This window comes from Oncorhynchus mykiss, chromosome 25, assembly GCF_013265735.2.
Source record: "Oncorhynchus mykiss isolate Arlee chromosome 25, USDA_OmykA_1.1, whole genome shotgun sequence".
Classification (NCBI taxonomy): domain Eukaryota; kingdom Metazoa; phylum Chordata; class Actinopteri; order Salmoniformes; family Salmonidae; genus Oncorhynchus; species Oncorhynchus mykiss.
Window position 1 is genome coordinate 5,930,153 of NC_048589.1, and position 13,907 is coordinate 5,944,059.

Consider the following 13,907-nt stretch of genomic DNA (forward strand, 5'->3'; position numbering starts at 1 on the left):
AACGCGGTAATTCAGGACTACGGAGCGCTGTAGAGGTCATTTAACTGACAGACTGACAGATTGACAGACGACTATATCCAGTATCCATATCCTCGGCCACATCATTAACGCCTACTGTAAGCCATCGTTCACTTGATATTATTTATTAAGTATTGCACCAATCATGATCGTAGGACTCCAACTACACAAATTGAATGACTCCGTTGAGCTTACAATGGCCCTTGCTAGCGGAGAGACTCAAAATATGAACATTTTCATAAATATAAATAGAATTTGCTCCTTGAATTAAATCTAAAAAATGGGGCTGGTTCTATTGGCAATCTGTGTGATGTAAAGGCACTGATGCCTTATCCAAATGAAAGCTCTGAAACGTTCATTTCAGATAATGCTTTTACATGGCAACAAAGTGGTAGCCATGAATAAAACATCAAGTGACTAGACTTCATGTCATCCTGCCATTGATCCCAAAAAATCTCCACTTCAATGGATAAAAAGCCTTTTCCTTTAGCCTTCACCTTAACATCTCACAACCCTGTTGTCTTGGCTCTTGTATCCCGGCGCAACGCCAACGATAGAAGTCGGAGTTGGAGACAAGACTTTTATTCTTTGTGTTTTTTTTCTTCTATGTCACTCCAGCGGACATCGTCCTAACCTTTTACGTGACACCTGAGACCCAGAGTCTCTCTAAGGTTTCGGGGGAATGTGAGACGACCGTGGCCCAGATCGACATATCCACAGACTGAGAGCGGTGAACACCTGAGCCCCCTACTCTGGACTAGGCTATCAGAGTTATACACAGGTGGACCATGGGCCTAGGCCTTGTCCACCTGCCAGGGCCAGATCTGGTTTCCCACCTGGACAGAACATAATATGGCCATCCGCTTCATCCTCCACTCTTTCCCCTTCTGCTATACCTGTTTGACTGACACACGCCGTTTGTTATGTCTCTACTGTAGCAATGCAAACCTCTACAGAGCTGTTTCAGAATAGTTATATCATCGAGCAAGTGCCTGCGTTTGTGAGGGCTTGCTGAGTGCAACCTTGCTGATAGGTTGCTGATTGTTTGAAATATGGATAGATTTTTTTTTTTTATCAATGCAGGTTTTTGAAGATGATATGATGACCGTACTAAAGCAAGCCAAACAGCAATCCAAATGTTCCATGTTTTCAATCAATTATAATTTCATACGTGACGTTTTGACACATCCACATTGAATATACCATTGGTACGTGCTTGATAAATAGGCAAGAGACCAAAACAGGCATCAAAAAAAGATGTGGCTCCTCAAAGCTCTCCCCTGAGTTTCCAGGGCGGTAAGCAGAGGTACAAGTGACACAGACGGCTGCCATTGTTATGATGATAGGCTTGGGAACAGACAGGCAGACCACAAATGCTGATGGAGAGAAAGTAGGGTTCTACAAGGCCTGGGATTTAGTCTGGAAGGATGGAGGTTTGCTGACAGAGGGAATCTACAACAATTACCTTTTTCTATCCTGTCACCACTGTGAAAGAGAGAGAGCATGTGCACGTGATCCTATATAATGTATGTGGAGTGTGTTTGAAGGTCACAATGTGTTGTTTCTTTTTTCACTTGTTTTACATTTTAGTCATTTAGCAGACACTCTTGTCCAGAGCAATCTACAGTAGTGAGTTCATACATTTTTTATAGTGGTCCCTCGTGGGAATCAAACCCACAACCCTGGAGTTGCAAGCACCATGTTCTACCAACTGAGCCACACTATAAGGGGAAGTTATCTGTGACCCTCTGCCTGGATTCAGTCCTATGTAGCAACATTTTTAATGATATTTATTTTACATTGGATAAAAGTAAAGACTAGAAAATAGTATATCATGCACTGCAGTTGAGGAACAATGGGAAAAAATTCTGCTTTGAAAGTTGATAAACTATAACCCCACTTTTGAGAAAATGGCCCTTGAATGGTCCGGTACACCTACTGCAGAGCTCTTCATTGTCTCCACCCATTCAGCATCGTTCACACCCTCTTAAATCTTATCCTCCCCCATCTCTTTAAGGATTCACATGTGAGGCCATATGCTAAACAGAGTAAGTAGTGTAGTTAACAAGACTAAAAGTAGTAGCCTACAAATAAGGTAAAACTCCAGGTAAAAATACACTTTATCTAGTCCTTAGCATATATCCTAATCTGACTTTGGTGCAGGCCATGTTCTTCTTCACATTACCGTTTCTGGTAAACACACATAATATCAAATTCACATTCACAGGATACAGAAGGTGTAAACAGTACATTGAAATGGTTACTTTTGAAGTATCAATATCAAAAACAGAAAATGTCCAGAAAAAAATATTTGATAAACATTTTATCATTATTAGATGATGCTTACCCAGACATACTTATCTAAATTGATGGGTCATGTGAAAGAAATGCTATAACCATCCCCCAGCGACAGCTAGCTAAATGGATGGGTCATTATTGTCTAGACATGTACACATGTTCATGAAATACAATAGATTGCCATAATCACTCCCAGACACACCTGGCTAACTTGATGGTCATGTAATAATCTGGTAAAGTTGAGTCTTTTGTTTAGACATGTAGCTAGCTAGCTAGCTAGCTAAACAACGAACCGGAATAATCTCAACTCATACTACTACCAATACAAACATTGTCATAGCTGTAGTATGAATTGGCAGGTAGATCAAGCTAACCAACTAGGTTCAATGTTAGCTAACTAACATTAGGCTATAACTATCAATGCAAACTGTTTCTGATTCGAATAATATTACTACACAGATCATACATGTAATGTTAGCTAGCCAGCCAGCAAGCTAACGTTTGCTAGCTAACAGTACGCTTTAACTTGAAATGAAAACGACTTCCTGCCAGAATTTGAAACTTATAATATCGGAAAATGTAGCTAGACTCTTACCCATGTAAATGGCTTCACGGCCATTGATCTCTGTTTTGTTTCAAGCTACATCTTGTTTGGCCAGCGTTGTGTCAAGTCACTCCGGGTCACACTGACCGTGGCGTGTGCAGAAAGTAGCCCATCACTACTTTTTCCAACTGATCTGTCGATAGCGCCGGCTAATCAATGTTGTTGAGAAAGTAGTAAAACTTTTGTAGTTCTCGATGGCTAACGTTATATCTTTCAAAAACGCTGCGGTAGAAAGGACTATCAACACATACTGAGCAGCTCAGGTTATAGACAGAAGCATGCTACATGGCAGACTAATCCACACTCATCTCCTGGCATGTCCAGCCCATCCATTATGTCAGTAAATCATGACTAGCGGAAAGGTTCCTGTCTTTTTCCGTGGCTAAACCAACTAGACTCGTAATGTCACAATTTTATTTGTATTTACAGATGGAATACCCATTAGCTGCTGCCATATACAACATGTATAATACCACCATACAACAATATTACAATGTACGCGTGTCTGTACATTTGTGTGCGTCTCTTCACAGTCCCCGCTGTTCCACAAGGTATATTTTTACCTGTTTAAAAAAAATCTGATTCTACTGCTTGCATCAGATACCTGATGTGGAAAAGAGTTCCATATAGAGTTCCATGCAGTAATGGCTCTATGTAGTACTGTGCGCCTCCCATAGTCTGTTCTGGACTTGCGGACTGTGAAGAGACCTCTAGTGGCATGTCTTGTGGGGTATGCATATGGGTTTCCGAGATGTGTGCTAGTAGTTTAAACAGACAGCTTGGTACATTCAGTTTGTCAACACTTCTTACAAAAACAAATAGTGATGACATCAATCTCTCTTCCATTTTAGCCATGAGAGATTGATAAGCATATCATTAGTGTTAGATCCCCGTGTACTTTTAAAGGCCAGCCGTGCTGCCCTGTTCTGAGCCAACTGCAATTTTCCTAAGTCCCTCTTTGTGGCACCTGACCACACTACTGAACAGTAGTACAGGGGCGACAAAACTAGGGCCTGTAGGACCTGCCCTGTTGACAGTGCTGTCAAGAAGTTAGAGCAACACCTCATCGACATACAACAGTATCAATGGGGAGAAGTATCAATATGTTTTGACCATGACAGTTTACAATCCAGGGTTACTCCAAACAGTTTAGTCACCTCAACTTGCTCAATTACCACATTATTTATTACGAGAGGTAGTTGAGGTTTAGGGTTTAGTGAATGATTTGTCCCAAATACAATGCTTTTAGTTTTGGAAATATTTAGGACTAACTTATACCTTGCCACCCATTCGGAAACTAACTGCAACTCTTTGTTAAGTGTTGCAGTCATTTCAGTTGCTGTAGTAACTGACGTGTATCGTGTTGAGTCATCCACACTGGCATACACACTGGCTTCACTCAAAGTCGTTAGTAAGGGGCCTAAACAGTAAGGACCCTAAACAGCTACACTGGGGAATTCCTGATTCTATCTGGATTATGTTGTAGAGGCTTCCAATTAAAGAACACCCTCTGTGTTCTGTTAGACAAGTAAATCTTCATCCACAATATAGCAGGGGGTGTAAAGCCATAACACAAGTTTTTCCAGCAGCAGACTATGATCGATAATGTCAAAAGCTGCACTGAAGTCTAACAAAGCATTTGTTTAAGTGCTTGTTGAATGTCCTTCTCAATGAGAGTGCTGTTGTAATTTTGTTTACTATAAAATAGCATTGTATCTGGTAAAACCCAATTTTTTCCAGAAGTTTACTAAGGGTTGGTAACAGGCTGATTGGTCAGCTATTTGAGCCAGTAAAAGGGGGCTTTACTATTATTGGGTAGCAGAATGACTTTTGCTTCCATCCAGGCCTGAGGGCACACACTTTCTAATAGACTTAAATTGAAAAAAAATAGCAAATAAGAGTGGCAATATTGTCCGCTATTATCCTCAGTAATTTTCCACCCAGATTGTCATACCCCGGTGGCTTGTCATTGTTGATAGACAATCATTTTTTCATTAACAATGTCTTCACTGTATTTCTGATCAATTTTATGTTATTTTAATGGACAAAAAAATCAGCTTTTCTTTCAAAAACAAGGACATTTCTAAGTGACCCCAAACGTTTGAACGGTAGTGTACATTTATATTTAGTTCATTTAGCAGACCCTTTTATCACACCATAGTGTCATCAGACCTTTGATACCATGAAAGTGAGCCACAAAATGTGAACTGCTATAAAAAAGAAAATGGTATAGAAATTACAGCTCTCGAAGGTATCTTTGTTACAAAATACCGTGGAGTGTATTTCAGCCCAATGTAATTCAAGTTACAAAATACTCAGAAGTCATTTAAATACATTGTAACAGAATTACTGCCCATCTGCATGTGTCTGTGTGTTTGTACTTTCTATGTTCATTTGTGTGCGCGCGTGTGTGCATGTTTGTATGTGCATATGCTGTCTAACATGTGAGAGAGCCTGTTCATGTAGCTCATTCCTGTGATCTTCACATTTAATCTGCTGATGCTGCTCTATATTCTCCAGGTAACAGTGTTACAAACCACCACACAGACTAATCCATCAGCTATCGCAAGTCCTATAGCAACTGCTAAGGCCAGCCATATACTTAAACTAACCCTGTAAGCACCCGTTAGCGTCACTCGCATAAAAACACTGGGCACAGCACTAAATTAACTAGCGTGGTCCCAGATCTGTTTGCGATGGCATGACAATAACCATAGGAGTTGGCAATACAGCACAAACAGATCAGGGACCAGGCTATCAATTGGCATTACTAACCTAAAGCCACAGGTTCAGCCTATACTATTGAGAAAAGACCCAACCGGTCCTTCTGACTGACTAATCCTAGACCAGTGGCAATCGGAAAAACATAGTATAATCATCTCGAAACAGACTGCAAGCTAAAAGCTAGCTATGGTCCAGGGGCATTATTGAATATTCCTCTACAAACACTGTTAGTAAAGGAATGTACATTAACGCCTGCCTGGACCAGAGCTAGATATACTCTTAGTAGGATATTGTAGGTAGCAATTCCTTAATATTTCATAGTCTGCATGGTAGAATCAGAATAGTCTCAGTTCTAGGTTGGCTATGAACCACACTTCCAGATGGACAGCATAGTATCAAACACAACCAGACACTGTATCAGTATTAACCAGCAACAATATCATCACACACTGTCCCTCAATTCCTACACGGGCTCCTTGGCTCAAGGCAAGACACCTCAACAAGATGGCCTACCCGGCTAACACATTTTCGTTCCCAGAACGTAACGGGAAAGTTGTTTTTCGAATAACCAAAGGAGAACCTTTAGGAAACGTTACAGGAAGGGTTTATGCTAGCTGTCTCAACCTAAACTTTGATCTGAAGCCATTCTTCTGATGATTGTGATTTTGCTATTGTAAATGTTTGTAGGCTCATGTAGCCAAATTGTATCTATGATCGTACTCTATTCATTTATATTTTTTGTATGCTATTTTAATATGAGAATTAACCAACGATATCAGGCCACACCCAGCCATGATTACAGACACCTGTGTGTGTCTTTTGACACTATATAAATGAGTCATTCCGCAGTGTTTGTCATTATACCCTGATGAAGACAGCTTGTCTGTTGAAATGTTGGACATAAATCATTTTGCATCTGAGCTCCTAGAGTGTGCAGCTCTCCTTTATTTTTTTTAAGTGTTCCACTCCGCTAGCCAGCACTTCGCCTAAATAGGTGTGCGTTTCTTTCGCCTCTAGATTGTGCTAGCTGGGTAACATTTATATCTCAGCTATAGCTTCAAAGTCCATGCTATAATATTTATGTTACTTTAGATCAGTGGTCGCCAACCGAGTAAGTAAAGTGTTCCCATGAGACAAACTCCGCCTACCCGGCGGAACAGCAAATCTGTGACTAAATCGAGTGCACCTACTGCGCTGCCCAATCGGATAGCTCAAATCACCGTGGCTACAGAGCTTCCATGACCCTGGCCACAGCCAAGTTTAGGCTACTAGTCTACGTAATTCTATAACTTTTAAAACTATGACCACAGAGAGACTCAACGAATACAGCAAAGAGCTGTTTAAGTTTATATTCAGCACTTTCACTGTTTTATTCAACACTATTACAAAACGCGCTTCTCCGTACTTCCGCTCGGGCTGAAGCTGCAATGAAAGAGTAGCCAAGTATCGACAGCCCTGCGTTGTATTGTTATTATTTGCAGCTCGTCATGACGATTTTAATATTAAGGAATATTTAACTTTCTCTGGTCATAGGAACAACATGATTTCGTGCATGAGGCAGATGCGGTGTGACTCGAGCTTCGCCATCAGGTGGAAGACGGTGTCCCCCCTCTCTGATCAGTCTCACCGGAGGAAAGGAATGAGAGAGCAGGGACCGTGAGAGGCGGTTGGGAAAAATAGTTTTGAACGGTCATCCAACTCGGAATTCCAAGTCGGAAACTCTGGCATCTTTCTAGAGCTCCGATTTTTCGACCTGAAGATCACCCATGTCGTGATTTGACCTTGTTGACATTCAGATGCAGGTACAGTGCCTTGCAAAGTTTTCATCCCCCTTGGCGTTTTTACTATTTTGTTGCATTACAACCTGTCATTTAAATGTATTTTTATTTGGATTTCATGTAATGGACATACACAAAATAGTCCAAATTGGTGAAGTGATTTTTTTTTTTATTACTTGTTTTAAAAAAAAATACAAAAATGTAAAAACGGAAAAGTGGTGCGTGCATATGTATTCACCCCCTTTGCTATGAAATCCCTAAATAAGATCTGGTGCGACCAATTACCTTCAGAAGTCACACAATTAGTTAAATAAAGTCAACCTGTGTGCAATCTAAGTGTCACATGATCTGTCACATGATCTCAGTATATATATACACCTGTTCTGAAAGGCCCCAGAGTCTGCAACACCACTAAGCAAGGGAAACACCATACAAGCAGCACCACGAAGACCAAGGAGCTCTCCAAACAGGTCAGGGACACAGTTGTGGAGAAGTACAGATCAGGGTTGGGTTATAAAAAAAATATCTGAAACTTTGAACATCCCACGGAGCACCATTAAATCCATTGTAAAAAAATAAAGAATATGGCACCATAACAAACCTGCCAAGAGAGGGCCGCACACCAAAACTCACAGACCAGGCAAGGAGGGCATTATTCAGAGAGGCAACAAAGAGACCAAAGATAACCCTGAAGGAGCTGCAAAGCTCCACAGCGGAGATTGGAGTATCTGTCCATAGGACCACTTTAAGCGTTACTCTCCATAAAGCTGAGCTTTATGGAAGAGTGGCCAGAAAAAAGCCATTGCTTAACGAAAAAAATAAGCAAACGCATTTGTTTTCCAAAAGGCCTGTGGAAGACTCCACATACATATGGAAGAAGGTACTCTAGGCAAATGTAGCTTTTTGGCCATCAACGCTATATCTGGCGCAAACCCAACACCTCTCATCACCCCGAGAACACCATCCCCACAGTGAAGAATGGTGGTGGCAGCGTCATGCTGTAGGGACTGGGAAACTGGTCAGAATTGAAGGAATGATGGATGGTGCTAAATACAGGGAAATTCTTGAGGGAAACCTGTATTTGGTCTTCCAGAGATTTGACACTGGGACGGAGGTTCACCTTCCAGCAGGACAATGACCCTAAGAATACTGCTAAAGCAACACTCGAGTGGTTTAAGAGGAAACATTTAAATGTCTTGGAATGGCCTAGTCAAAGCCCAGACCTCAATGCAATTGAGAATCTGTGGTATGATTTCCAGATTGCTGTACACCAGCGGAACCCATCCAACTTGAAGGAGCTGGAGCTGGAGAAGATTGCCTTGAAGAATGGGCAAAAATCCCAGTGGCTAGATGTGCCAGGTTTATAGAGACATACTCCAAGAGACTTGCAGCTGTAATTTCTGCAAAAGGTGGCTTTACAAAGTATTGACTTTGGGGGGGGGTGAATAGTTATTTCACGCTCAAGTTTTGTTTTTTTGTCTTATTTCTTGTTTGTTTCACAATAAATAAATATTTTGCGTCTTCAAAGTGGTAGGCATGTTGTGTAAATCAAATGATACAAACCCCCCAAAAATCCATTTTAATTCCAGGCAACAAAATAGGAAAAATGCCAAAGGGGATGAAAAATTTCGCAAGCCATTTCAATTCATGCTCCACAGTGACTCACTGTGATCTATTTTGTTATCAAAGCTCGAGTTTTGAAATATAATATGGTCTGATTAACAATATTGGCAGGCCAATCATATAGCCAATATGCTGTGATAATGTGCTAGGCCTACTGCCCAAACCTCATTTCTACAAAACTGTTTGTGTGAGGTTAATGTAAAAAGTACAAATCTGAGCAGTAGATCTCAGCTTGCTTTTTGACTGCGGAAATGATCTTGACTCAGAAAAGGTTGTTAACCACTGCTTTGGATGAATAAAGGTAGAGAGAAAGAACACACAGACAACAGATGAGGCCTCCTTGAATGATATTTGAAAACAATGAACCAAACCGCAAGCTGCCTGGGAGAGATGATCTCAATCAGTGTTCCCCAACCACGTGCATGCCCCGCTAATCTTTCCCCCCAAACCCCTGTCCTCTCGTGCCCAGACTGCCAGAAACACGGATTAGTCCTGTTCTTTGTGCCATCCTATTCCAACATGAGCCTGCGCGCGCTTCCCTGCATTGCATGATTTCACGAGCATCCCCAGGCAAAAGGTGGTAGTAGGGTTTTGGGAGTCAGTGAGGTGAAGAGTTAGGATATGTAGAGCTTAGGTTTGAATGTCAAAAAAATAAAAGGTGCTTTGTTTTTGGAGTCGGTGATGTGTGTGTGTGAGTGTGTGCACGAGCACACATGCATAATGTCTGTGTTTATTGAGGCCATGGCAGAGCTACTGTTTACTTTTTCATAGCATAAGACCTCTGTTCAGACTACATAACTGTATTTAGGAAAGACTTAGTCTCCTAATACCTTGTTGTTCTTGCACGGCACGCGCTGTCCTCTGCAATGGACAATACAATTGCCAGCCTTGATCCACAATGAACCATTTGAACAACATATGTGCGGCATTTCAATGAATTATTAGCACTTTCTTATTCCAAGGCTACAACGTGTGGGCATATAAGTACCGACATCGTCTGCCCCGTGACGGTTGGATTCGATCGATGCGCTCCCTAAAGTAGCAGTCTAGCTATCTGGCGCCCCTGCAATGCTGAAAAGGGAGGGTTGAGGGGGGTCCGACTCCGACACTGCGTCTAAAAGAAATCTGAATTTCGTTCAGCGCTCCTCCTCAAGTTCAATTCGATAACCCCCCCCTTCGCATTTAACCATGTAACTTGCGTACCAAAACTGACCTGTGGTGAGATGTAGTCTGAAGCGCATACAGTGAAAAAAGTATAGGCTACTGCATGAGGCTTTTTTGTCCGCCCTCCCGTCCCCACTTCTGCAACCCCACAAACGTCAATCAATTATGACATCGAGGACAACTATGCGCATTCAAGACGTGCATCTTGACGAACTGCGGTTTCATTGATAAATATCCATGGTGAAAAGGTTACTCCATAAAACGTCATCAAGACAGGCACTTTGGGCCATGCAGAAAATCCGGTCATGCGTAATTCGGAGCACAAAACGAAAAATATAATCAAAATATTGAACGTACGGTTTTATGAAACTGTTGGCCTACCTGCATTTTGTCGGACGTAAACACTTCGGTATCTACCTCGCAGGCGATAATGGTCACCATCTCCAGTTTCATATTTATAGATGGCATTCCCTTTCGTAGCTAATAAATAAATAAATAAAATATTTCGTTGGGTTCTTGTCTGCTTCAGAGAAAGTGCAGTCACAGCCTCGCAGGTGATTGTACACTCCAATGGGTTTGCTTCGGATGAAGTGGTGTCCTCGCAGTTTGGGTGCGCTATAGGAAGTGATGCTGCAGCTGTAAACTCTCACTCTCCTACACCGCTTCAATACAGAACGACCGTCAGAAGCGCTCGCGAGCGCACCAACCAGCGCGCGCTCAGGCACAACATTGACGTCATGCCTCATTTGTTCGTTTAGCGATGCTGTAGGGAGGAGGCACTGCAGCTTGTAGCCCACGGAGCGTTTCTAACTGCCTCCCTTTATTTCTTTCTCCTTCTCGTTTAGCCAATGAACATAACTGCGAAAATAACTCTGAAATGATGTATCCTAGGCCTACTTCTCCCAACAATAATAATCAGGACTGCCTATAAGCACAGTCCACAAAAAAATTGCCTGGAATTGAATTTGATAATGTCTTGGTTCCATAGAATAGGCCTAGGCTACTTTCTCTCTGACATGGGACGCACCATGCTCAATCAAATGAAATAAGTCAGTTTGTGTTTACTCAAGTTCAAAGTGATATGCATGCTCATGTTATATACCCATCCTTTCCCACAACATGTGTAGTGACCCTATTGAATATGTATTTATGGGGTAGGCTGTCTGAATGCTTCAGTAGTCTTTTGTCATTATAATGTTCCCAATGCATTTGACCGTAAAGTGCCTGGTGCAAATACAGAACAATCCAGACAAATCCAGTATACTCTGCTAATATGTTGTGGACCTTGCAGAGGCAGCCTGTAGTACAATAACTTCCCACAATTGTCATATCTCCCTTACTCATTATGATGATGCCATGTGACATGTGCATTCTCACTCTCAACTTCATCTGATTGGCCCAAACTTCTGACAGACTTCAGTATTGCATTACCTCACACTGCTCAACTACAGCACCAGCTCTCAGTTTCATCATTCACTAGCTAAGAAAATAAAAGTTGTCATAAGCCATGATGAGTAGGCAATAGGCTGGAGGGAGTGGGCTGTCTGTCTGTGTGTCATGTAATCTACCACAGGGCACATTGTCCAGAGACAGACAACCATGCAAACCAGATATTATCCACTGTTAACTGGGGTGGCTCAATCTGGTTCTGACCGGCCTGAGGCTATGGCCCCGCTGTTAGTGTGAATTGACTAAGAAGCACTATGTTGCTAGAGTAGAATGGAATAGAATATAATCGAATGGGATGGTGTTTCACTTTTTGAACCATTATCATTGTACTACTTTCTATTAGTAATATCATGCAATTCTTATAAAATATGAGTAGATTGAGGATGTGCTCCCCTTTTAGAGTTTTCTTACTAATTTCAAATGATCTCAGTCAGCATTTTCTAAACTCATCTTAAAATCTATTTGGAATAAAACCATCATCTACCCTCATTAATCCAGTGTTCTCAGAGGGGTTTATCCTCCTTGCAAATATATCTGTGAAATTAATATTTTTACTCTATGAATTGCAATTATATATATTTTGAGAGTGTCCTGGATATTCAACCGTCATTCCCCTCACCAGATCCTTGATTAATAGGGGACCTAAAATTGTCACACTGTCACGCCCTGGCCTTAGTGATCTTTGTTTTCTTGATTATTTTGATTAGGTCAGGGTGTGACATAGGGGATTTATGTGTTTTGCCTGGTCTAGGGGTTTTGTATGTTTATGGGGTGTTTTCTAGTCTAGGTGTTTATGGAAGTCTATGGTTGCCTAGATTGGTTCTCAATTAGAGGCAGGTGTTTATCGTTGTCTCTGATTGGGAACCATATTTAGGCAGCCATGTTCTTTGGGTATTTTGTGGGTGATTGTCTTCTGTCTTTGTGTCATTGCACCAGATAGGACTGTTTCGGTTTTTTTTTTTACATTTGTTGTTTTGTATTTTGTAGTGTTCTCGTATGGTCTATATTAAACATGTTGAACTCTAACCACGCTGCATTTTGGTCCTCCTCTCCTTCAGCGGAAGAAAGCCGTTACACACACTAATAGATGATCCACTCATAAAAGGTTACTTCAGACCACAGAAGTACACAAAGAACTGTCCCAAAAGTTGACTGTACCAGGGTTATCATCCTTGCCCGTCCAAAAAAAATATTGAAATATTGATTATGTATTTGGCTGACATGCTAACCACACCGCTCGCGTCGCATTTGCGAGCGTTGCAAAATAAATGTACAGATACATGTTATTCAATCATTGCACCTACACTGCTCGCGAGCGCCACTGAGCGTCTGCGTTGCCATGCACTAAAATAGAAGTTAGTTCTATTTGTGACACTGAACGCAGTGCAAGTCCTGCCTCTCCCATCCCCTCATTGGTTTATAGAAGCCGATACCTACGGGCCATATCCTCATTGGTGATACCCACGTGGGTGATTGAAAGATGAATTGAGGTTGATCAGTTCATGAACTGAGGTTGATCTAGATACTTTTTGTAACCTCTTTGGATTACAACCAAATTATGATACATGTACTATATTATGTATTGGATCACAAAAAAATACAACTTTGACATTACTGTGTAGTTTACCAACAAAATGGTCTGGTGGTGATGTGGACATTCTCAGTTTTCATATCCCGTAGGAAAGAAATTCTCTCTGCAATACATTTAATTAGAAATTGAGCAAGAATTGATAACCACTTGCTACCACCAAAAGGAAAATACCTGTCTGTGTAAAAATCACCCTGATTAACTCTTTAGTCATAACCCAGTTTACCTACTGTGCATTTGGAAAGTATTCAGACCCCTTGACTTTTTCCACATTTTTGTTACTTTAAAGCCTTATTCTAAAATGTATTAAATAATATTGTTCCTCATCAAGAAGATGACCAAGAACCCGATAGTCACTCTGACAGAACTCCAGAGTTCCCCTGTGGAGATGGTTGTCCTTCTGGAAGGTTCTCCCATCTCTACAGCACTCCACAAATTAGGCCTTTATGGTAGAGTGGCCAGACAGAAGCCACTCCTCAGTAAAAGGCTCATGACAGCCCACTTGGAGTTTGCCAAAAGCCACCTAAAGGACTCAGACCATGAGAAACAAGATTCTCTGGTCTGATGAAACCGAGATTGAACTCTTTGGCCTGAATGCAAAGCGTCACGTCTGAAGGAAACCTGGCACCATCCCTACAGGATGTCCTTGAGTGGCCCAGCC

The 13,907-nt window shown here is 41.5% G+C and overlaps 1 protein-coding gene across 1 annotated transcript in view; it reads right to left on the reverse strand.

Annotated features, from left to right (window-relative positions):
• The window catches only part of rcan3 (regulator of calcineurin 3), a 50,784-nt gene extending 39,863 nt beyond the window's left edge, over positions 1-10,921 (reverse strand). Inside the window, exon 1 of the mRNA XM_021584390.2 lies at positions 10,591-10,921. Coding sequence (XP_021440065.1) covers positions 10,591-10,677 — 87 coding nt within the window. The 5' untranslated portion in view covers positions 10,678-10,921. The remainder of the gene's footprint in view (positions 1-10,590) is intronic.
• Positions 10,922-13,907: the final 2,986 nt, after the last annotated feature.